This window comes from Glossina fuscipes, unplaced genomic scaffold (genome assembly GCF_014805625.2).
Source record: "Glossina fuscipes isolate IAEA_lab_2018 unplaced genomic scaffold, Yale_Gfus_2 60, whole genome shotgun sequence".
Taxonomy (NCBI): domain Eukaryota; kingdom Metazoa; phylum Arthropoda; class Insecta; order Diptera; family Glossinidae; genus Glossina; species Glossina fuscipes.
Window position 1 is genome coordinate 754,901 of NW_023998432.1, and position 25,224 is coordinate 780,124.

At 34.4% G+C, this 25,224-nt stretch overlaps 1 protein-coding gene across 3 annotated transcripts; it reads left to right on the forward strand.

Moving 5' to 3' along the window:
* Positions 1 to 1,325: 1,325 nt before the first annotated feature.
* On the forward strand, positions 1,326 to 24,745 carry LOC119637559. 3 transcript variants are annotated; one of them, XR_005247280.1, is made up of 3 exons: positions 1,326 to 2,943; positions 17,392 to 18,740; positions 24,231 to 24,304. XR_005247280.1 is itself a non-coding variant. In XM_038033646.1 (3 exons), the coding sequence occupies exons 1-3, from the start codon at positions 1,338 to 1,340 to the stop codon at positions 24,299 to 24,301; spliced, it is 2,943 nt and encodes a 980-aa protein (XP_037889574.1). In that variant the 5' UTR covers positions 1,326 to 1,337; the 3' UTR covers positions 24,302 to 24,745. The 3 variants fall into 3 exon arrangements, 2 of the variants coding, with proteins under 2 accessions (XP_037889574.1, XP_037889576.1); XM_038033646.1 differs by having other exon boundaries at positions 17,392 to 18,657; positions 24,231 to 24,745; XM_038033648.1 differs by lacking the exon at positions 24,231 to 24,304 and having other exon boundaries at positions 17,392 to 18,767.
* Positions 24,746 to 25,224: the final 479 nt, after the last annotated feature.

The following is a 25,224-nucleotide window of genomic DNA, read 5'->3' on the forward strand; positions in this document are numbered from 1 at the left end:
CATGATTATTTTTTCTCTTGAATAAAATTATTAGTGATGGGTAGGGTAAGTGTAGATTCAAAACTTAGGACTTTAAAAATTTGAATAATCAAAAAGATGAAAAGACATACAGGCGAATGGATATGTTTTGCAAATGTCAGAAACAAATGGTAATAATTATATTTTTTATCATTTAGATTCCCGATTATAAAAATTATTATATATATGATATTATTTGCATATATACATTTTTTTTTATTTTATTTATTTTTAATTATTTATTTTGGTCTTTGTGTGAAAAATTACCCGACAAAAATATAAGTTGATGAGCAACGAATCCGAATGTAATGCTTTCCTGTAGCATATTTTTAGGATGATGGTGCCTTGAATGATATTTTAATGTTGTGTCATTAAGTAGAAAATGAAAATTTCATTTCTCGTTTTTATAATTGCAAGTTAGATTGTTGTTCAGGCGAGTATCGCCTGATTTCATTAGCGATTTTATTTAATTTCATTATTTTACTGTTGCTTCTTTACCATTACAGTGACGGCTTCGTTTAATGCTCTTGTGGCTTCTCGCAATAAGTGTACTGTTGTTGGGCTAATTGCGGACTGTAAATCCTTAACCAAATGCTGACATTTAAAGGAGTGTCGACACTAACAAGACCAACGGCAATCATACAAATAACAGTGAAAGCGGCAGCATTAACAGCAACAAGAACAACAAGGAAAATATTAATTAATAACAAGTATACGACATAAGCAATAGCAATAGCGTTATTATTGTCGTAATAATTACCATTGTCATCATCGCCATCATCGTTATCATCATTAACAGCATCGTTAACTGCAAATACTGTTGCATGTCTGCCTGATAAGCAAAGTAACGTTTTCATGTAATAAGAAATTAACAGGCCTAAGGCTTTACATAACATACCAAAATTATAGAGCATAACAAAAGGTCCTTACATTTGCGGCCTTTTGTAGGTTCAAGCGATTTAACGGAACAACACCGATAATTCATTAACTGTTTTCGTATATATACCTATATATATATATATATACGTACACTCGCCTGGATGTGTGTCTGTATGATTGTGGGAATTTGTAGCACCGTGCACAAGCAGGGGTAGAAAGACAAATACCGGCTAACACACGCATACACACAAAAAAATTTTAATTAGGTAAGTTGCTGCTTACGCGTGCACATCATAAACGTCTGTCAGTGAAACCAAGATAACCAAAAAAAAAAAAAAAAAAATAGGAAGCAAAAAGAAAAATAGGAACAAAACAAAAAGCAAGCCCTCCATCGCCTTCGTCAACCGCTTACTAACATCAGCATAAACTGTGCAACTATTATGACTTTTAGTCAAGAACAACACCCAAGACCATTAATGACCCGCATAAGGCAAACCGAGATGTCAGAGTATTGCCATCAACACTGGCTTACGAAGCTTTGTTTTATTGTTATTATGTTTTTGTGCATACAATCTGCAGATGGCGACTCAGATTGGATGCAAAACTGCGGCGTTTGCCATTGTAATTGGAATTCGGGTAAGAAGACAGCAGATTGCAAAAATTTAACAATAACTGCAATACCTGATGACCTGAGTAGTGAGCTACAAGTTATTGACTTCTCGCATAACATAATACCCGAACTGCGCAGAGAAGAGTTTATTGAAGCAAATATACAAAACTTACATAAAATTTTTCTCAAGAATTGCACCATACAGGCAGTAAATCGCGATGCCTTAAAAGGCTTACCTATACTCATCGAATTGGATTTATCGCATAATTTCATTAAAGTACTGCATGTGGGCACTTTCAAAGGATTGGCTAAGTTGCGTAATTTAGTTATGAATAATAATCAAATCGAGATTTTGGAGAATTATCTATTTGCCGATTTGCCATTTCTATCGCGTGTAGAATTTAAAGATAATCGTCTCAAACGTGTAGAGATACACGCTTTCACTCAGTTGCCAGTTTTAAAATCTGTTTACTTAGAATCAAATCATCTGACAGTACTGAGTAAGGAGACGTTTTTATATATGCCAAAATTGATACATCTCTCCTTGGCTGCGAATCGTTGGAACTGTACATGCGAGCTTCAAGAGTTTCGCGATTTTGCCATAGCTAATCGCCTGTACACTCCGCCTACCGACTGCAACGAGCCGCCACAATTAAGCGCTAAATTGTGGAATGAAGTGCCCTCGGAGAATTTCGCCTGCAAACCACGCATTTTGGGCTCCGTTCGTTCTTTTGTCGAAGCTCAATCGGATAACATTACACTGCCGTGTCGCATAGAGGGCTCGCCGCGACCAAATGTTACTTGGCTGTACAATAAACGCGCCATCAATCCCAATGATCCGCGCTTTCGTATTTTGAACTCAGCTGAACAACATCGTACAGAGAATGCCAACACTTTCAATTCAGAACTGCGCATTTTTGGAGTACGCTCTTCCGATAAAGGTTCTTATACATGCATAGCAGATAACCGTGGTGGTCGAGCAGAAGCTGAATTTCAACTACTCGTCAACGGCGATTATTATAGCGCTTTAGATGGCACTGGCGGCATGAGTGGTGTCGGTGGAATAGGAACAGTGCAAACTGATTCCCAATCAAACATTTTGCTCGTCATTTGTCTGATTGTAATCACATTATTGTTATTATTAATTGTTGTGGTGCTTGTCATCTGTTGGTATTGCCGTCGAATTAAAACTTATCAAAAGGATTCGACCATGCTAAGTGAAAATGGTTTAATTTCTTCCAAGTTAGACAAAACTCACAATAGTTCTATGCTAGAAGGCTCCGTTATTATGGAAATGCAAAAAAGTCTGCTGACAGAAGTTAATCCCGTAGAAAAGCCACCTCGACGAACCGAATTAGAGACTATAGATAGCGGTGGCGGCAGCAGTGACGATGGCCATGAGATAAAAAAAACTTTACTGGATGAAACACAATTTGGTGAGTTAGAAAGAAGAAAAAAAAAAAAAACTTTAAAAGTAAACGCAAATATCAAAAATCAAAACATAAAAAAAAAAAAAAAAAAATACAAATAAATTTAAGTATACAATTCGGTAAAATTATAAAGTTAATTCAAGTAAAATTTTTCTGAGAAAACAATCTGCCCCATAGTCGTTTAAAAGATAATTTTTTAAGTCTACAGTTACCTGAACTTTTACTTTTTGCTCATATTTTATTTTGCTAGTCCTTGCGTAATAACAACCAAGAAAGGCGTCTGCGAAATTTTAAAAATACTTAGTAACTAATAGATATATCGTCGGTCGTAGTAGATATATCCTCGGCAATTCCATATGACGTCCAATTAGGTCAAAAATATAAATGTTATCGTTAAAATTTCATGTTCGTCTACGCGTAGTCTATCATATAAGAAAGCAAGCACAGTCAATAAATCGCATAAGGCCACTTTTGTGTTCATGCATATGCCACCGAAATATGCACCATTGGAAAAAGTAAGAATAAAGTATACATATACTTGACACTATCAATCAAATCATGTTAAATTCTACATCTCTCTACAAACGTCCCCCTAACTGTCTGTTGATTGAATTATTTATTGAATTGCAAAATGTGAAAGGAAGGATAAGGCAATATAAAAGCAGTGCATGGGTTAAACAGGGCAAAGTTATGTTTTAAACCACTATGTAGGAATCATTCGAATATACATTCGACAAAGCCTTCCCTGTACCGCCAATTTCTACATTTAGGAAAATTCAAGAAGCTAATCAAGGGAAGGAAACACAAATTATCCAAGTTCCGATTTACTCTTTAGATAATTTGTCCTTCATAATACGGTTCGGCAATCATTTTCATACTTGACAAGCATTTTATTTCTACCTCACTGCATTCGATTTATTGACATACAAATTTAGCTTTTGTGACTACTTACGTGCTTAGTTCTCAGTGAATATCATATTGTAAAGCACGAAAATTTATTTTTTTTTGTATCTTTCTTAGGACAACGGTGAAGGGTATGACAGATTTCGTCACGACCGAATTTAATTGTATATTCTTCTTGTGGGTTTATTGAGATAGTTCCTAGAGATATGGTCGACATTTTTACATTATTCATATCGTTTTCGCAGTTTTTTTGAGTGTAAAGCTCTTTTATTTCTTCTTTCGTATCAAACTTGCATCGTGAGGTACCAAATTCTAATCCTAACTTTCCGTTAAAATTCTCGACTTACTAAAGACCCACGAAGGCATCCCATGTCGCCTTTGGCATCTTAACAGTAGAAGCGCGGCCGTAATTCCAAGCACTTATCGTTAATGTAATTTCCGCAAGTGTACGTTCATTTAAGTCTGTCTTTTTTCCATTGGTTGCGATATGTTCTATAACATATCAGCTAATTTTGATTACCAAGTAACATTTTGCTTTCCTTCTTAAATGTGTATCTCGCTACTTTGGAGTTTCTCAGTGGGAAATCTACCTCCAAATGATGCCGATGTACTCTTGACGAAGAATAATAAAAAAAATATTTTAGGAAAAAGACAGAGTGAATTTAAACCAAGTTTTTGTCTTTTTCATTTTTATGCGGCTCATAACCTGATGGTAAAAGATTGAAATATTCGTTCATTAGAATGCAAACTGTAAAAGCAACAATAATATAAAGTAAAATTATCTTAAGATGCTGTGTAGGAATTGTCATACATTCTACGATAGTAAGCTTAGAGATACCATAGCTTGGTATTGGAAACGACATGTTTGCAGTAGAACGTAAACTGAACCTTTGCTTTGTTGTTGTTCGCTGTTCATAAACTAGATGTGACGTAATAATAAAAATGCCCACGTATATTACGCAGATAATCCTACAGTACCTGTGCTAAAGTGAAGACTTTGGCAACGCCCACCTAATGTTAAAGAGCAAGGAATTTTTTTTTTTTTTTAATACAAAGCCGAATATAATTTTTTTACTTGTCGAAAATTGTATGTATTAGACCCCCGCGGAAAGAAGGTTGTAAGCGAGGGTGATTAGCAAGTTCCCTTCTCGAAAATTTTGATTTCCCAAATCCTCTCAACTATAATCACTTAATTGATTATGGCGAAGCGTCGAACCCATAACCCGTATTGAAAAATTTTCAATTTGATTTATGATTCGGATTCCTTTTCAAAGGCAATATGAAAAAATTTTATCTCGTTTAAAAAAATAACTCTCATGCGACTATTACACTAAGCCTGATTTTTGTGATTTCGTTCTATGACTTTTCTTTGCCAACAGAGGTGCTTGCACACATACAAATGGTCTAAGTAAAAAATTTTATTATATGAAGGTGCGGTGTGTTTTCAATTATACGTATAGTGAGTAGTGAAAATTAAAAAAAAAAAGGAAAAAAGTTGTTGACCATTAAAGGAATTAGCCGCTTATGCTTTTAGCTGTCTAAAGCAATTTTCCTTAGATGATGTATTTGCCATGTGTAGGGCTTTTCTACAATATTTTTATTTTCTTTTTATATTATCCCATTCATCTTTTTTTTTATTTCGTTGATCAAACAAACACACGCAAATACAGCAATGCTGCCAAGTCAACCAGTAAGGTGCACTAAAAGAGAGAAGTAAACTCAGCGATTTCAAGGTAATTTCACTGAAATTGCGTTTTTTTGGTGATTTATTTTATCATTTACTTTGTATGAGGAAAAAATTATTTTTTCCTAATCAATTCGCTCAAACTGAAATTGCTAGGTTTATGCGTTTGATTTTCTGTTCATTTTCAGATTGTAAAAGAAAGAAAAATATTTCAGAGTTCTTCGTTCTTCTTCGTAACTATTTTACTTTTCTAATATAACCTATAGAAATGGAGCACACCTTCTGCGTTGCCTTTTGCGATTTCTCTCTATTAATAGAGATCGGCCGGAAATTTTTATATTGCCTACGAACGTGCCAATACAGCTAATATGTATTTAAGATTATTTTAACAAACAGATAAACGAAATTCGTGTATTTTTATTCTTAATCATCTCTCTTTGAGTGTCTATTAGACTCAATATTCGACAGATTTGTTTATTGGTAATAGTAAGAAAAAAAAAAAAAACGTGGAGCCAGTTTTTAGTATTTAGTAATTAAATGATGAACCTCATCAAGCATTTAAGTTTAAGTTTAAGCGTTCGGCTTGCATTGTAGAGTTCGATTCCCTGGACCCACGTTACATGAAAATGCAATTGGAAATGCAATGTTCGACCTGTTTAAGTATTGAGAGCTTTCGTTTACTTGGGTTTTGCTCACATTTTGGAAAATATTCCTGTTTTGAAAAGTTCTGACATGTTTGAATTCTTATTGAACGTGCTCTTGTCAAGATATGAGTTCTTAGCAATTTTTTGTACTTAGTTCCTCATAGCCAAGGCATGCAAGGTATGCATCAATTCGGCAGACAATTCAGGTGATTTCCTGCAGTCAATTCGGCTTGCCGAGGATCACACTGACATTCAATATTTGAAACAAAAATATAGATCAATTCATTTGTTTGAGTTTTAAAAGTTATTCTAATTTTGAAAGTTATTTGGGTTTTGATATAATCGAATTCTAAAGTGCTACGATAATTAAATATACATTTCTTGGCGTTTTTTGCGTTAGGATCTACGCAGCATAAACACTTCCAAAGTTCCCAATATTGGCTAAGAAGGGCGATTAATTGAGACTTGCCGCATGCGTGATATTAATTGCCGAAGGTAGTGTTCAAATTCTACGACAGTAATTATTCAAAAATCTCTTTCGACTTTTGAAAGTTGCTCAAATTTGAAAACAACCCAATTCCGAGTTGATACTACAAATATATATCTACTTCTTCCATTTTTTTTGGTCTGGTAATCATTACAAGTTTTTAGACAGAGCATGTCGATTTTCAAATACAATTTGCGGAATTTAATTAACAATATACATGCAAAAGTTGTACGTTGTTGTTCTACCTTTGGAGTTTGAGAATTTCAAGAACCGAGGGACAGATGGACTAATCTTTATAAATAAGGTGACTCAGGATACTGATATGTATGATATCTATTCCTTGTGAAGACTTTAATTTTTACTTTTAGTTGGTTTTTAAAATCATTACAATCTTCGATTAGAGGATATCGGAGTTTTAAAGGAAACGTTTCGAATGAAAGTTCGTTTTGAACTTGTCCGTCTGTATGCACATTTAATTTTTTCCACTAGTACTGTAGTATTTACACTTACAAGTAGGAATTTTTCGAAATATTTTAATGAAATCTTGCGAAAGCTCCATTTCTAAGAAAACGTTATACAGAAAAAGCTTTCCCCGTTTTAATCCTTTTCAATCAAAAATGATAACTAAATGAGAGCAGAAAATTGTTGATGAGCTGAAATCACTTATTGAATCCTCTCTTCCATGCAAAAAGAGAAAACTCGGTTCGGAATAGCAATCTCACCTACACAGATATACTTTGTGGACCCCTCCCTATGCAATGATTCTCGTAAAGAGAGTAAACCTTTTTAAGATAACATGATCAAGTTTTTGGTATTTTTTGAAGAAACCCCGTAAAGCCGAAAGCATTGACTGTAGCAAATTTTCATCACGTGTAGACCTGTCCTTCAAATAAATGTTTCTCAAAAATATGTTGAACATACATAAGTAAATATAGTAAATATTTTATGTCTCCTATCGAAGACAGATAAAGTATTGTGTGTTGAATGTAAAGCTTCAACTAATTGGCCTTGTCCGACTATAACGTTAACTTGATTATTAATACATAAACAACGGTGTTCGATGCTAAGAATTCGACACGAATGAACTGAAAACGTTCTACTTATTTTGGGTTATTGATTGGTTAATTCATTCATTATTCGAAGATATCATCATTCATTTACTTACATTATTGTTTACAAAATAAATATGTTTTCAAAACAATTTTGATTCAATTATACATTTTATCAATATTTCGATAAGATATTGCTTTCATTTTTAATTATAAAAAAAGAAAAAAATTTTTTTTTCATTACGATTTGTATGAGTATGCATGTGTTTGCCTGTGTTTTTAGGAATATAGGACGTATGATTACTTTAAAATAATCCCGTAAGAACCTACAGACACTATCTGCTTGACAACACATTTTTATTTAGGAAATGTCAAACACAATCATAACAGTCCGAATAAAATATAAAAAGAAATGAAGAAAAGAAAGCGAAACAACAAAAAATTCAAATCTCTTATTTAAAATTTACGAAGATAAACAGAAATAACAACAAATTTCTACAACTATGAATGCAAGCAGATATACAGGCATATGTGCGTGCAAATTCCAATTAACACATTGACAACATTTTGATACTTATGACAAAACTAAACAGAAACACACCTTCAACACTACAAGTGCAGATACTTACTCTAAATTTTAACAGTTCTCAAGTGATGAAACAAAGTCTGCATTGGCGTGTGTCCCTCAGTGCGAAACACATTTACGTGCACGTTTGCAAACGTGTGAAGCCTCAATAAACCTACAGTTTATTGTAATTAAATCTCCTATAACTTAGTTGAAGGATATAGTAGAGCTGAAAGCATGCATACCAGCATTGAATGCATTTACTGAAACCATCAAATATATGACATCATTGCTAAAAGAGTAAGAAAGGGGTGATCGGTGTGCTTAGTTACATATGTTGTTATTGTTTACTATCAAAGTCGAAGTCAATATAGCTTAGTGTTGTAAGGTGTTTAGTTATAAAAGTTTTCTAGACTATTATGTTGTAAGGAAGCTTGGTACGAAGAATGTTATCCAATTGTTTCAAAAAGGAAATGTATCTTTATACAGTACAGTCAACAAAGAAAAGTTATTTGTTAAAATTAACCTCCCGTAGTAGCCTGTACTCAAATTCAAACTTGAGTTAAGAAAAGTTTTCTCACCCTTTTAAGCGTGTAAGCTTTTTTCTTTGCCTAAGCACAATACTTTACTTAATGGAAGTTTAGGATTTTAAAAGTGTATGCTAATGAAAAACCACATAAAACACTGTACTTTTTTTCTTTAAAATATTCTTAACATCAATTTGCCCAAAATTTAAAATTTTAAATACTAAATAAATAGGATAAGAAACGCATAGAAGGCCGGCCACACGATGAATATTAAGCATTTGATACATTCATGACAAATAAAATTTGAATTAAAATTGTTTAAATTATCAGGAATTTTTTTACATTGTTTAGAGCAAAATTACAAAAGATGCGTGACGAGTCGACTTGTGTTCAGTGTAGTGCGTGTTTTCTTTTCGTCTGCGTTTTTTCAATTGTTTCAGTGTTTGACACTTTTCTTTAGTAGTTCCCAACCTTCTTCCACAGTTCCCAAACCTTTTCAAGTGAGTGGTTATTTCACAAATAATAAGCAACAGACAACAATAAGGCATAATGGCCCCGGGACCGCCAGACAAAAACTCGAATAGATTTTATCTATTAAGTGATACATCCCCCCAAAGAAAAAAAAGTATAAATTCAGATTTTCCGGTGTTGCCGATCAGCGATATAACCCCTATTGATAAAAAATATATTGTTATTTCTTCAACCGATGCTCGAATAACAATTTCCCAAATTAGCCCTTTTGCTATAAAAAAAGCTCTAGATAGCATTACAATATACATCGACTCCATCTCGATTCTACGCGATGGGAATTTACTGGTCCTCGCTGGGAACCCGCGCGCAACCGAAAAACTCATAAAGGCCAAATCTTTAGCTAATCTATGTGCTATTTTAGCTAAACTACATGAGAAACTTAACTCGGTTGGAGGCGTAATTTATGCCCCTTGCTTAAAGCATGTGCCGGAAGATGAAATTGTTCGCGAAATGGGCATTCAAGGAGTGACTGAAGTATATAAATTAACCAAACTGAATGATGACGGAAAAACACGCTCTCCTACAGGAACGATTATTTTAACTTTTGATCGCTATCGATTACCGCGAACAGTTGATGTGGCGTGGTATAAATGTAAAGTAGAGCTATACATCCCAAATCCTATGAGGTGTAAAAATTGCCAACGCCTGGACCATACGGCAAAAAGATGCACTAATGCTGCATCTTGTGCTAACTGTGGTCATCCTCCACATACTGAAAGCTGTACCCGTAGTTTCTGCATAAATTGCAATGATCAACACTCAGCGTTAGACAAACAATGCCCACGTTTTGTACAGATGCGTGAAATATTAAAAATCAAAACAGAAAATTACTGTAGCATGGGCGAAGCGCGACGCACATACCGGGAAGGAAATCCATCTGTAGCCCATGGAATTGGCAAAAGTAATACCTATGCTGCTGTTGCCTCGCAAATCGAGCCTATTAAGACTTTAACTGCAACTGCTTCCAATGAAAAACCTGTTCCACCATTAACCAAAAATTATATTGCGAAACCAGTTACATCACTTGCTAAAGATAATATTGAAAGAACCAAAGCAACTGCAAATATTGAAAAAATTAAAACAACAATACGTTTGCTAAAATCTAATATACCAAATTCTCCAGAATCTCCAGCTCTCAACTTTACTCAACAAATCACAAGTGTTAATGAATCCATTCTTTCATCCATTAATCAACCTTCAATTTCAAATTATTCACGTGCGCCAACCCGTTGCGCTTCAAATGTGCCAAGTCACCTAAATACAGATTATTCTGCTGGTAAGAATAAATCATTCACGAAAAATTCCTATAGTGAACTTCTCGAAGGAGACGCTGACATGTCAATTTAACCCTCCCTCCACTCTGCTTACATGTCATTACAATTAAATAAAGTTTTTAAAATTCTACAATGGAACATTAAGGGACTTATTAATAACTTTGTTGAACTCCGTACACTCATAAGTGATTTTAATCCAACCTTTTTATCGCTTCAAGAAACCCATTGTAGAAGCTCTTTTAATCCTATTCCACCCAAATCATATACTGGATACTTCACGAATGCTGATCAAAACTCATATTCCAAACAAGGAGTAGATGTTTTTATAAAATCAAATAGACCTCACAAACGCATAAATTTAAGCTCAAATATACAAGCCGTAGCGATACAAATAATGTTAAATATAAAATTTACAGTGCTTTCGCTCTATATTCCACCTTCGCTATCGTTTTCTCAGCAAGAACTCTACAGTTTATTTTCCGTACTTTCCCCCCCATTAATTATATGCGGCGATTTCAACAGCTAGAATACCATCTGGGGCTCAACAGTAAACAACACTCGCGGTACTGTTTTAGAAAAGGCCTTTTTTCAAAGCAACCTTTGCATTTTAAATGATGGAAAACCAACGCACTTCTCAACTCATCATACTTTTTCACATATTGATTTAACATGTTGCTCTCCATCACTTCTTCCTTTGGTGTCCTGGTCTATTTCTGATGATCTACATAATAGTGATCACTTTCCAATTATAATCGATCTTAAATTTTTAACGTCCTCTGCTACTCCAGCAAAACAGGCCAAATTCCTCCTAGATAAAGCGGATTGGATCAATTACTCCAAACAGGTGGAGTCATTTTTGAACTCAAAGCCATTTAACGGAAACTGCAACCATGATGCTGCTATTATGTCTAAAGCGAATCGCACAGCTGCTCATCTTTCTATTCCTCAATCCAACACCTCTTTTCAACTGGCTATGGTTCCTTGGCGGAACAACACGCTTTCGCTTTTGAGGAAAAATAAAATGGATCTATGGCACCGCTTTAAGAGATGTCCTGATCAGAATCACTTGTTATTATACAAAAAGGCCAATGCTCTATTCAGGAAGAAATTACGGAAATCAAAGGCACTTAGTTTCGAACTTTTCTTGAGACGAATTCACAGGAATACATCAATGAAAGTTGTCTGGAATAAAATCAGCAGACTTAATGGAACTTCAGATCTGAACGAAATCTCTGGCATCTGTACTCCCAATGGAACTTTAACTGACGCAGATGAGATTTCTAATTACTTTGGAAAAGTGTGGTGCGAATACTCCTCTGACAGCAACCTCTCCAGTGCTTTCATCGAAAATAAAAGGACTCCAATATCTCTTTCAAATAATATCGATAGTTGTGCCATGTTCCTGGAAAATTGCATATCTACCTCGGAACTTGGAAGTTGTCTCTCCAATTTGAAGTGCTATGTCTAAGTCTAGTAAAAAAAAATTACTGGACCTATATAATGCGGTATTTTTGACTGGCCATATACCCTACATGTGGAAATTGGCAACAGTTGTTCCAATTCCAAAGTTAAAAAATGTCTCCATCGCATCAGATTATCGCCCAATTTTTCTTTTATCTTGCCTTTCTAAAGTATTAGAGAAGATTATGGCATCTAGATTATCTTGGTTTCTTGAGTCCAAGAACCTGATAACAAAGCAACAAGTTGGTTTCAAGCGGGGTAGAGGATGCATCGACGCTCTGTTACATATTGATTATTTCACAAGCAAAGCAGTTTCCGAACGAAATCACGTAACAATTCTCTCAATTGATTTGGACAAAGCATTTGACAGAGTTGGTCTTCATGTTATCTTAAGACTCTTGAAATCATGGAATGTTGGACCCAAATTCTTCAACTACATCAAATCATTGATGTCGCATCGGCGTTTCAGTTAGAATCAACAATCATCTTTCTGATTCTTTTCCGCTAATGAATGGCATTCCGCAAGGATCTCCTGTCTCTGTCATGCTTTTCCAGATCGCTTTCAACGAAATTAGCAATATTCTTTGCCGTGTACCAAGAGTGGAACATTGTCTCTACGCGGACGATGTATACATTTTTACAAAAGAAAAAGACGCATTGCCTTCGGTTAAAAAAAACTCCCTTTTAACAAGGGTAAATTTCATACAGTACGTTGCTTGGAGAAGCCATGCGCATATTAACACTATTGCTTATCTTACCAAAATGCTTGTGTTAAGCAAGATTGACTATGCTTTGATAATTTATGGCAATAGCTGCAAATCTAATATCAACATCCTTAAACCGGTCTATCACCAAGCCGTTAGAGCAAGTTGTTATGCTTTTCGGACGACGCCCATAAATAATATTATAATTGAAACTGGTCTCCCAACTTTAGAAAGTAGACTGTGTGAGTTAAAAGCTAAAATAGTCCCCAAGCTTCTTAATTCAAACAAATCCATTCTTGGTGATGACGTAAGAAAGATTATTATTGCGAAGAAAATTCCAAAGTCACCATCTGCAATTGACCGTTGTTTGTGCATCACAAAGGAAATGAACATTCCCTTCAAAATTTCCCGCTCTTTTGGAGTTAAACCTCCCTGGATTTTGAAAGACTGCTCTTTTGACATCTCACTGTCTATGCACAAGAAAGAAGATACTCCAAATTACGTCTTCAGGAATCTAATAGCTGAGAAAACCCAAGTATTGGACAATACTGGTTGGAATCTTTTGTACACAGACGGCTCAAAATCTCCTGGTCTGCCTGCTGCTTGTGCGGTGGTACATGCTACAGGACGGGTTCTTCTCAACCACATATTTCACGAAAGCACTTCAACTTTCATAACCGAAGCCAGAGCTATCCTTCACGCTGCCAACCTTGCCCATAAAAACAAACTCAAAACCGTCATTGTTGTTGTTGTAGTGTGTTTGTCTGTATTACAAGCTATTCGGAACCCTTCGACTTTGAGATGGAGCACCATCAACAAATTAAGGAATATAATTACTACACCCGACGGAAAAATTAAAATGTTATGGGTACCAAGTCACATCGGTTCACTGGGAAATGAGCAGGCTGATCGAGCGGCAAAGTATGCTGCTTCTGCTCCTCTAATTATGGATGATGTCATGGAAAAGTTGGATCTTCAAAGATACATTGGAAGAAAAGTTAAAGAGAAAATTGAAGAAGGAAATTTACAATACCTTCATCAACACTACTCTTGAATTAACCCTCAATGTTGAGAAAATCAAGATCCAAACATTTTCGAGAATTCGCCTTGGTCATACAATTGCAACTCACCAATGGATCCTGAAGAAGTCTTCTCCCCCAATCTGCTGTTGTGGACAAACTGTTACTATAAAGCACATTCTCTGCGACTGCCTCAACTTTTCCTTTGCTAGAAGTATTGCATTTGGAACGATTAATCCTTTGAACATTCTACAATCAGCTTCAGAACAGAATATCTATTCAATATTTTACTTTATTAATACTACTAAGCTTATTATCTAATATCCATTTATTTAAATTAGAGCCGATAGCCTGTGTTGCTAGTGCTCAATGTCTTTTTTTAGTCTAAGAATTCAATTCATTAGTCTAAAATTAAAATAATAATAATAATAATACAAAAGATGTCTTGCGCAATTGATACTCGATATACGAACAATAACACGTAATCAGAATCATTTTTACTTTGGTTAAATATTAAATTTTATAAAAATTCATAAGCTAATTACGCAGCTATTTCAAAACTTTCGCCATTTACATTCAACAACATATATATGTGATATAAAGTACACTACTATGATGTATATAATGAGTGTTATCTATAGAACTTTGCCACTCAGTCATTAATGAAGATTACCTTATTGAGCTAATGTAATGGTATTGGTCTTAACGCATAAATTAAATCCAGTCAAAAAGTTAGCAATGCTCTCGATGTATGATCAATTCATGAAGCAGACATATTGTCCGTAGTTTTAATAAATCGTCAAACGTGGCATGAAGCAAACGACTGATATATGTATTGACTGCTTGCTTCATATCTGTTTAAGTAATATACATAGCAGGCAAAATTGTCTGTAATCTTATTGAGGATTCGTTTAGATATGTAATTATCATTCGTGCACAACTAGCATCCAGGGAGCGGAGCAACAAAGGAGCGTTGTTAGGGTCAGAGACGTTTTATTTAATAAAATTCGAATATTTAACGTTATACACGATGAAATGCTCTTTCGGCGATCGTAAAAATCTGTAGAATGTCCTCGATTTTTTACCCTCCCTTTTCATATCACTATCAGACCCCATTAATTAGACGTTCATGCTCATTAGTCAGTTTTGTGCGGAACAAACAATAGCCTAATAACTTTAGTTATTGAAAAATTGAAGAAGAAAATTTAACTTTATTAAGTTTGGAAAACGATGGTTCAGGTTTTCGGATGTTTCCTCTTTTAAATAAGCATTTGCATAGGAAAGGCTATAATTTTATTATTATTATATTTTATTATATATATATATACATATATATATATTATAGATATTATTAGGCGATTTGGCAAGGCATACAATAGGTGCTCCTGCCCCATTATAAAAGTCTTTACTTGTTTATCTATCGCGCTTGTACTCTGACTATGCTTATTTACTATTTTCATTTTAATCATGAAGTCGAACGGCTTTATATGGTAACTTTGAACCCTTTATGCTACTTTTAGTGTCTCTAGGGTTCTAGGCGTCTATAACTTCTAAGATTTAAAACTGTTGTCGTCATGAACGAATATTTCATTTCCACTTCTTTTGACAGTGTGTGAAATGAAATGCTGTTAACCTCCGAAACATAATACGGGTGAGTGCATTTAATTTCCGGACAAGTTGTTTCTCGTAATTGTAAGCTTCCTAAAAAGATGTTAAAATTTTAAAAATCAAAATTAAAATTATATACTTAGGTAACGGGGACCATGTCTCTATCTCTTTCCTCGCTCATTTCTAACCCTCATTATGTTACAAGAAAATGCGACATCCCCATATATCTCAAAGCATAACAGTCCGAACTATTGAGATCACGGAAGTCTAGTCGCTCAAGGACAATTTCTTGGCGCAGAATGGCCGATCGTAGTTTTATCGCTTGCACTTTGTGGAGAATGTCTTCTTTGCGATCACTTGAAATGCGGTTTCGGGAGTTTTGCGATGGTTGCTCCAGCGAGTGCATTAATTAATGAATGTTAAATAGTCTTACCCATGTACAGAGAGGACGAAACAGTCCATGTTCCTCTTCTCACTCTGCAGTCTGGTAACACTGATTCCTTCTAACTGTTGGCAGTTAACCTACAGACCGGGGGATGCCGATTATCGTTTTGTGTTATCGGTCCTAAACGCAATAGATGTCCGCATAAGATCAACGGAGAGAGTAAGTTTCCGTTCGTATATCTTCGCGTTCATTTTTACCTCGTGCGAGGATGTGCAATAATTTTTTGCATTATGAATGTTTGCATTCTAACTAATGTCACAACCGTTTACGTTACGAGTTGATTCTGTACAACATGTAGTAAAAGATCGAATACATTTTATGTAAATATTTTTTGATAGAATAAACTATCTGTAATTTTGAAATTTCTAGAGAAAAATCTGCAATTTTTTTTTTTTTTTTTATTATATAAACAGCATGGACAGCATTCTTCCTACTGTTTTGTAGAGCATAGTCTTATTAAGTATAAGAGCACAGATGCTCCTTTTACAGAAAATTAAAAATTCGAATACAAATCTGCGCAGTGTTTAGGCTTTTGCCAAGAATAATTGTAAAATGTGATAGCGAAAAATTTGGTAAATATTCTTTCATCCACGTAGTCAATTATAACTGGGTACAAGTTTGTTCGCTCCAAGGCCCGGTCGTGTGTTCCAACTCGTACATAGCCTAATATTGTAAACCACAAATTCATGTATTTGATCGACTAGCAGTTGAATATCTTAAAGACAATTTTTTATAGTGTATTCTTTATTACGAATTACGTAATCCTTGCACGAGAGTTTATTAAAGTTTTCTTACACATCGAATTAGAATGGAATCACATTTAAAGATAGGGAAAAGGTACTATTACTTGCTGCAATTTTCCAAGTAGAATAAATGTAAAAAAAATTATAGCAAATGACTTCGATTTTAATAGGAATTTTTAAAAAATTAAATGTTTTCGTTTTTCATAACAATTTGCCTTCAAAATATATAAGTCTTTACGGATTTCGTAAAACTTCATTAAATAGAGAAAGTTTATCCATTATACCATCATATAAAGGTTAACTTCCTTTTCGAATAAGCATTCTTAAGACAAATCTGTCCTTGTACTTTACGTATGTGCTTGTGCAAGCGAGAAAATTAGATTACATTTTCAGATGGTTTCTTAATCTGTGTGCAAATGCATGTTCTTAGGTTGACAAGTTTTTACATTACAAATATATGAGTGCATGGGTGCGTGTTTTGGCAACAAGGCAAATACGGCGAATTTATATAAAACATGATATGCAATAGTCAGTCCGACATTAATGACCGTATGGTTAGAAAGCATTTTGCGAACACGATCGAAAAATGAAAAAGAAGAAGAACAACTGCAAGATACCGCAAAGGATCTGAGATAAGCATTTCATTATCAAATTACTCATTTAGTATTCCGAAGAGACGTGCTGGCAACCAAGCAAGCTAGCAATTTTTCCATTAAAATATAAATACAATTTTAAGCTACATTTCCTTCCGGCACAAACTTGATTCTAACGTGATAAAAAATTTTTTCTGGTTTGCATTTTGTTTTGTAGGAAATCATCAATCACGTGATGACGAAACTCATTCAGTGTCTCACTCGGACGTTACTGCTACACCACGTTCCCGTCACACCTATATTGACGATACGTATGCTACTAGTTTGCCACCCGATTTGTTAGCTTTTCCAGCTCGTGTACCACCCACATCACCCTCAATGCAATCTTCGCAATCCAATATACCTGAACAAATTATCTATGGTATACGTTCGCCACCATTAACAAGCCCAGTATATGCTCATATGACACCACACGGTATTTATGGTACAACAGCTATGACTGCCGCTACACCAAACGGTTTCATGACGTTGCAACACCCGAAAACACGTAATTTAGCATTGATTGCTGCCGCAAATAGTCGTCAACAGCAGTCACCTTTTGTGCCAGCACCGGTCGTCTATTCACCGTCTGCCACAACGGCGGTTGTAATGAAACAAGGTTATATGACAATACCGCGTAAACCGCGTGTACCCAGCTGGGCACCCTCCTCCTCGGCTACACACTCCACACAATTGGGCGAATTCCAATCGCCCACATCGCCTAATCCAAGCGAAACGGGCACGGCAGCCACCGCTGAACTAACAGCCGAACCTGTCTATGATAATTTAGGTTTACGAACCACAGCAGGTGGCAGTTCAACATTGAATTTGAACAAAAGCCAATTACAAGAACTGCCGGTACGTTATAATATGAGAGATCGACCGTTGCCGGCTACTCCTAGTTTAACATCGGTAAACTGCAGTCAAATGCAACAACAACAACAACAGCAGCAGCAGCAACAGCAGCAACAGCAACAACAACAACAACAACAACAACAACAACAACAGCTTTCACAACCACTGAAACAGCAACAATTACATCAACAGCAAGCGACAAGTGTCGCAAATATTTCGACTGGCACGGCGTCTGCAAGTAAAATCTACGAACCCATACATGAACTGGTCAATCAGCTAAATCAGACAACGACGTCGGACACGGAGCCGCTTTATGGAACAGCAAGACATCACGCCGGCATGAAAATTGTGCCCAGTAATAATAACAGCACAAACATTAATAATAATAATATCAGCAACAGCAATAACAACAATAATAACAACAACAGCATTCTTACAAACAATAGCGCATCATCATCCTGCGTGGAAGCGAAATTGGCAAAAATACCACCACGACCACCACCAAAACCGAAAAAGAAAATGTCCGTAACGGCATCACGTAATGGCCAGGGTAGCACAAGTCAACTGTTCGATGACGAAGGTGAAGATGGTACGGAAGTCTAGTTAGTTTTGAGCAGCGAAACCAAAGCTGAACCACAGCTTGGACAATTAACTTGCTAACAAGTAACAAACGTAATGCCTTCCTTTCAAATCAAACATGTAATATATTTAAAAAGAAAAAGCGATAAAGAAACAGCAAGAACAACAACAAATTTCATGCATATACACATAATACATACATGCATGTAGTATATAAGTATACATATAGGTAGAGTGCTAAAGCAACAAACCTTGCAAGGAAAACGCCACCACTTATACGGTGTCGGTTTTATTTCCATTCATTCATGTTTTTTTTTTATTTTTTTATATGTTTTCTCGTTTTACTTTTCATATTTTCTTTACATACGAATCAATACGAAATTGTCTCTACGTGTTCATTATACACTTGGCCCATAACCGACGACGCCTTTCGGTGTAATTGCTGTAACTCGACAGAGATGATATAAAGGATGTGAACAGACTATAAAACAAAAGCTTCACTTTTAAATATATTTTTATTTTCAAACATCTCATCATGTTTGCTTTCCTTTAATAAATGGTGTGAAAGTTTTAAATTGCGATGTTTGCGCAAAATTAATGTAAAAATACAGAAAACGCATTTCTTCGTTTTTTTTCGTTTCTTTTTTTTAAAGTTCTGATTATAAGGAGGAAAAGATGAACACAAGTAAAAAGCAAATCACAAGAACTGAACAATAATTTTTCATATATATGGTTGTTGTTGCGCTGTTTGTTTGCTTTAACTCAATGTTGTAATTACATAAATACATACATACATGCATATATAAAAAATATTCATATGAATCACATATACATATATATATACAGATCATTATGTATATTCGGAGTGCGATGTAGAAAAAGAAATTATAATTCTTAACGATTGGTTTTTATAAAAAACTCAGATTTCTCTCCAGTTATCAATTGTCATTAAATTATTTTTCAAAATTTTGGTGCTAAAAATTTGGTTGCTACTAGTGCTGATGGTTACTGTGAAAACTGCGCAATTAGTGCGGTTTTTTTTTTTGTTTCATATTTTTCATTTTTGAGATATGATGAAGAGGAATATTGTCAATATTTCAATTTTTCCATTAGTGCGCTTTTGTTCGCTTTTAAGCTACAAATTTAAGTAAAACAACAACAAAAGCAAAAAAAAGAAAAATAAGGAAAAAACATTCGTTTCGACATGCAACACTTGAACACTTTCAGGGTTTTAACAAGAAATAGCAAAATAATTTTTTTGTTGCTTGCATTTAGGCGCAAACAGCCTTGACACTTTGGTTTGCCTCAGTCAAAATTGAGAGAAACACATGCCTGCCCACTTATGCAAACGTACTCAAAAAAAAGGTCTGAAATTTTTTTCGTATGCCATGTTAAACAACCTTATCGAGTGTTTTGTTAATGGCCTCCTTTTTCTCCATTCATTTTATTTGAATTGACAGAAGAACAGTTCTATAAGATTTATTTTGAAAAATGTGAAAAAAAACATTTTTGTTTTTAAATCAAAATAAATCGTCTTAGAAATATTTTATAAGCAAAACGAAAAATATCTATTACTTTCGTCTGATTACCAGGATCTTGAGCATATATCTGTATGATTTGTCTGGTGATAGTCAAAAATACCTATGATTAGAGAATGATTTATAGAGTACTCTGTGTGGGTCGAATAGTTCACGCTTAACCACATGTTTTTAGGTGCAGCTGCAACTTACAGTGCCTATCCGATATCGTTGAACGCTATGGTGATCAACTATGACGCATCGGTCACTACGACGGCCAAGCCGCAATCAAGCTTGCTAGGTTCTTGCCTAGAGCTAAATTCGAAATTGAATCAATTTTGTATTAGCCCACGACCTTATAAAGTGAGTTTTTATAAATAATTACGATTTTCTACTGAGCGATAGCCTTTAAGGTAAAAGAAACTAAAAGTATTTATGTTTGTAGTTTATTAGCCTCCTTTCATCTCTCTTATGCAGAATGTTTTGAAAAAGAGTTGCAATTTCAAATTTCTCGCCATTCCTTGGACTATCAATAAACAAGCATCATTGCGATGATATTTGATAAGTAAACAATAAGAAGTTTTAAGATACAGTTGCTGACTGGGAGTTGGAAATGCATAAAGAGGCTCACAATTTCCAAGAAAAATTATTCCAAGTGTTGACCACTATTCTTATATTTCCGGAATCGAATACTGAAAGGAAATAATCAAATATCTACTTCAAGCATGAGAAATTACTGAGGTGGTGTGGTGGTCTCCTGGGCTGTCGGTGTTATTTAGCCACAATTTCTAGAAAATGCTGGTAATTCCATAATTTTGGCGAATGAATGCGTTACCGAATATTTTATATGGCCTTTTTCTTGTCGGAAAGTAATGCTCTCGATATGGACGATTTCTAATTTCAGAAAATCTTGTATCGGCTTACGTATCGGGTTTTACAAGTTCATCTTTTTCCTCGTGATGGAAACTGTTACTAGAAAATTTTTTAGACAAAATGAAGACGTTGAACATTGAAAGTCTTTTAAGCAAAACAATGCAAGATCTTGCATGATAAGTATTAATTACTTTCACAATTTTAGTCCCCTAGTCAACCCTAAATTGGTCAGTTTCGTTACGAGAGAAAATAATTTATTAAAATTTATATAAAATTTAAATAAAAGTTTTTAGTGAGGCAATATAAGGGATAGTAAACTCAACAAAGATAGTTTTTCCCTCAATTTCCCTACTGAGCATGGTTTATAATTTGATCACTTTTAATATAATACTATCTAATATTGGAACATTGAAAAAAAAAAAAAAAATCGATTACGTTTGTCGGCTAAATGAAAGAAAGTAACATCAGGTTTCAAAAATTTCTATTCCTTAGCCGAGTAGATTAGTGGCAAAATTAAGATGTCAATCAGTTTTCTTACGATTTAAATATTTTATAGACAATATCATTGTAACAGCCTAAAAAAAGTGCTCTTTGGTCACTTTTTTTTAGCGTTGAAGAAAAGATAATGAAACAATACCCGATAAAGTACTCGACAAAGCTATTAAGCATATATTCAAGCCTTAGGATAAATATCTGTCAAATATTAAATGATGGCAAAGGAAAAGCCATTCTCGCCAGGCGTCTTCAATTTATGAAGCTGTGCAGGTTAGCAATACGGCTTGTGCAAATGCGAGTCAAAAAAAATCATGAAATCTACATGCTTATAGTTAGAGAACAACTAACTTTCTCCGGTCATGCTGTGGCGCATATGAGAGGTGAGAGCAACAAAATTTGAAACATGTTGAAGGACGCAAGTATGACGAAACCCAGCTGCATTATACATTATTTTCTTTTACTTTTATTTTTAGGTTGGTGTGATATAATATGAGAAGAGAATTGTTAAAAATGATAGCATTCGTTAGTTACAAAAAAAATTAAATTTTTCATCAATTCGTAGTGCAACACATCCGAAATTTGATCATTTCATATTTAAAAATATCCCTTCTTCTTCTTCTTCTACGTTAAAAATTCCAAAAGAATTTGTTTAAATGGTTAGGCCGTCTGGCACATACCAGGGACGATCCACGTGCGACTCCTGGTGCGATGAGGCAACAAATCGTGCTCAACTGCGTATAAGTTAGTGCAAAATGCAAACTGCAATGCAATAACGGCGTCTTCAATAATGTCTTAGGATGGTTGCCGAGCAAACAATAGCAGTATTAAAATACTTTTTTCTGTTGTTTTTTTTTTCAATTTCAAATGAAAGAATGCAAGGAAATGACACTCTTGACATTTACTGCCCCTGCAGTTTAAAAGTTATCTTAACTGTTCTCGTTTGATTGATATGATCTACAATTTTATCATTTTGAACGTTTCTATCCTGTTTAGCGTTGCGTATAGAATAAGTTAAATCTTTCAGCATTATTTCTAAACCGTTTAGAATCGTTTTCGAAATCGATTTAAATTCCTCTGTCTGTCTGATCGTTTTCCATGTATTTTTGTGTTGAATCTACAAGCGGCAGCATCTGAGATGATATGATGAAATTTGGCACACTGATGCCAAAGCCCAAGGATAAACCCTTTTAAATATCTATGGCACCCCCACTTTAAAGGTCACTTGGATCCAGCCAAAGGATATCAATACTAAGGGACTCTATTCAAAAACAAACAGATGCAAATGAGCTGAAAAACGGACGCAATATGCCAAATATGTCATAATTTTGTAATATTTCAACATAATGACATACGGCCCTATATGCCGACGCTTCCAAAAGTAGTCTTAGCAGGACTAAACGTGACTGCGCTTGATATTGACGCGCTATATGAAATTGCTCGCAGGCATAAAACAACTTTGAGACAGAACGCTGAGAAAACTTTTGGTTACAATTAAGACAACGCCAGCGGTAAAGTTCTTGGTAGTTTTTGTGAAAAGAATTTACCTTAAAAATTTATTTGATCAAAACACTTGCATCATCCACAAAGAAAGTCCATAAATTCGTTAAAGCAAATATATATACATTTGATCAATATTAAATTGCGAATCGATTTAAACATGTCTCTCACTCCGGCTGGCTATCTAATAATTACCTGTACTAAACGAAGATCCAGATGCGTAAAATAAAGATATCGGGTTCACATTACGAGTCCAAATAGGTAAAAAGAGGTGCTACAAATATGAAAAGTCCGCCACCCGCATCCAATATATATTTTTTATAAATATTTTTTTTTTTTATCCAATCCATCTAAGCACATTCGTCCGCCCACTTGCTTTGCGGTAAACGATCGACCGTTCGCAAAAATGAAATTGTCATCTTCAATGTAGTCTTTTGTGGATATAAAAGATTCAAACGAATACAACTGTCTCACTTCTTCTATAACAAAATTAATGCTGGGCGGTTTTATTGTGACTTTCACTCCGCAATACCGATTTCGAAACAAAATCACAAAACCTATGACCAGAAAACGCATCTTATAACCTAATGAACTATTACAAGGCCAGAATACGGCTATTATTTATTTATTTATTGTCTAAGTATGGATTCGAAGGTTGCCGGATAACTTAGACCATATGCTCGCTAGCAATGAAAACTCCACTGCACTTGAGGTTTATACCCGTGACCATTGAGTTGTTAGTCGCGATACTTTGCCTACCCATGAGGATAATATAGCTACCCATGCCGATAATATGGCTATTGCTTTTATGTCTAACAATTGTTTCAATGTGGTTAAACTATTTCGTATGAAAAACATCCTTATTATTCAAAATGTACAAACTAATGAATATGTGACAAGAAAAATAGGCATTTTAATAGCGATAGAGCTGTTCGCAGACATTAACTTTTTCTTTATCCGTACTCTAAGCAGCGTTATGTGTGCGTTTGCGAATGTATATATTTATGGACGTATGCGTATATTTGCACGAAAATAAGATTTTTGATTTATTCTCAGAAGCTGACAACCCTGCATGACGGTGAGAAACGTTTCTTTGCATGGAGCAATATTGGAATATATGAACCGAACAATTTTTATACTCACCACCGAAGCAAGATATTTTTACTAATTTCGTATCGTATTCTGTTTTTTTTTTTTTCAGTCAGAAATATCTATACGAGGTTTAATATCGCACATATGTTTGTTCTCGATCGGCGCAAAATGATGAGTTAGTTTTTCCATGTCCGTCCATCGGCCCACTTGCTTTTCGAGCTTTCGAACAAAGATGAAAAAAATTGAATTGAAATCTGAAATATGTGGGTGCAACCTATATTCCCATTTCAATTCAAGAATTCGTGTGAATACTAAGTATAAAAATAAACAAGAAAAAAACTTAAAAATGAATAGAAGAAATTTGAAAATATTGTAATTGATAAATGATATCCCACGACAAATACTGATCTGAAATTTTGTACAACAATATAATATGCAATTTTTATACATTGACTTAAGGTACGTGTGGGCATCCAGGATTTTCTTGCTTGTTTTCTCATATGTTTAATTTAAAGCCCGATTTATGTGCCAAATGACTGATGCATAGTTTCTAGGAAATTTTAAAGCAACTTAACTTTTTTTACTTAAAAAAAACATTTTCTATTTTTTTTATTTTTTATTAAATTGAACATATTTGCAAACATTTAATTTTAGAGTATAAGAAGAGAAGAAAGAAATATATATATATATATATATATATATATATATATATATTATATATAAGATTAATTATTATATTTGAAAAAGAAAAAACAAAATTTATTTTAGATTAGTTTAGTTCGGCATCCATATAAATGAATGCAAAAAAGTAAAGAAAAAACCCGAATTATAAAATAAAACAAAACTTAAAAATAGACGAACTTAACGAAACGCGGTATAGAGTTATTGTTAGATCGATGGTATGGTATATTTATATAGGTAAGTCGGGGTAAATAATTCTCTAAGACATTGTAATGTCTATGTATATTTTATAAATATTAGCTGTAAAACAAATATTTGTAATTAAATTTTAAAAATAAAGCAAACATTTACAGCATAGCAAATAAATCCTATATTGAAAGCGTGTATGACTTGTATAGATTTCCAAAAAAAAAGAAAAACAT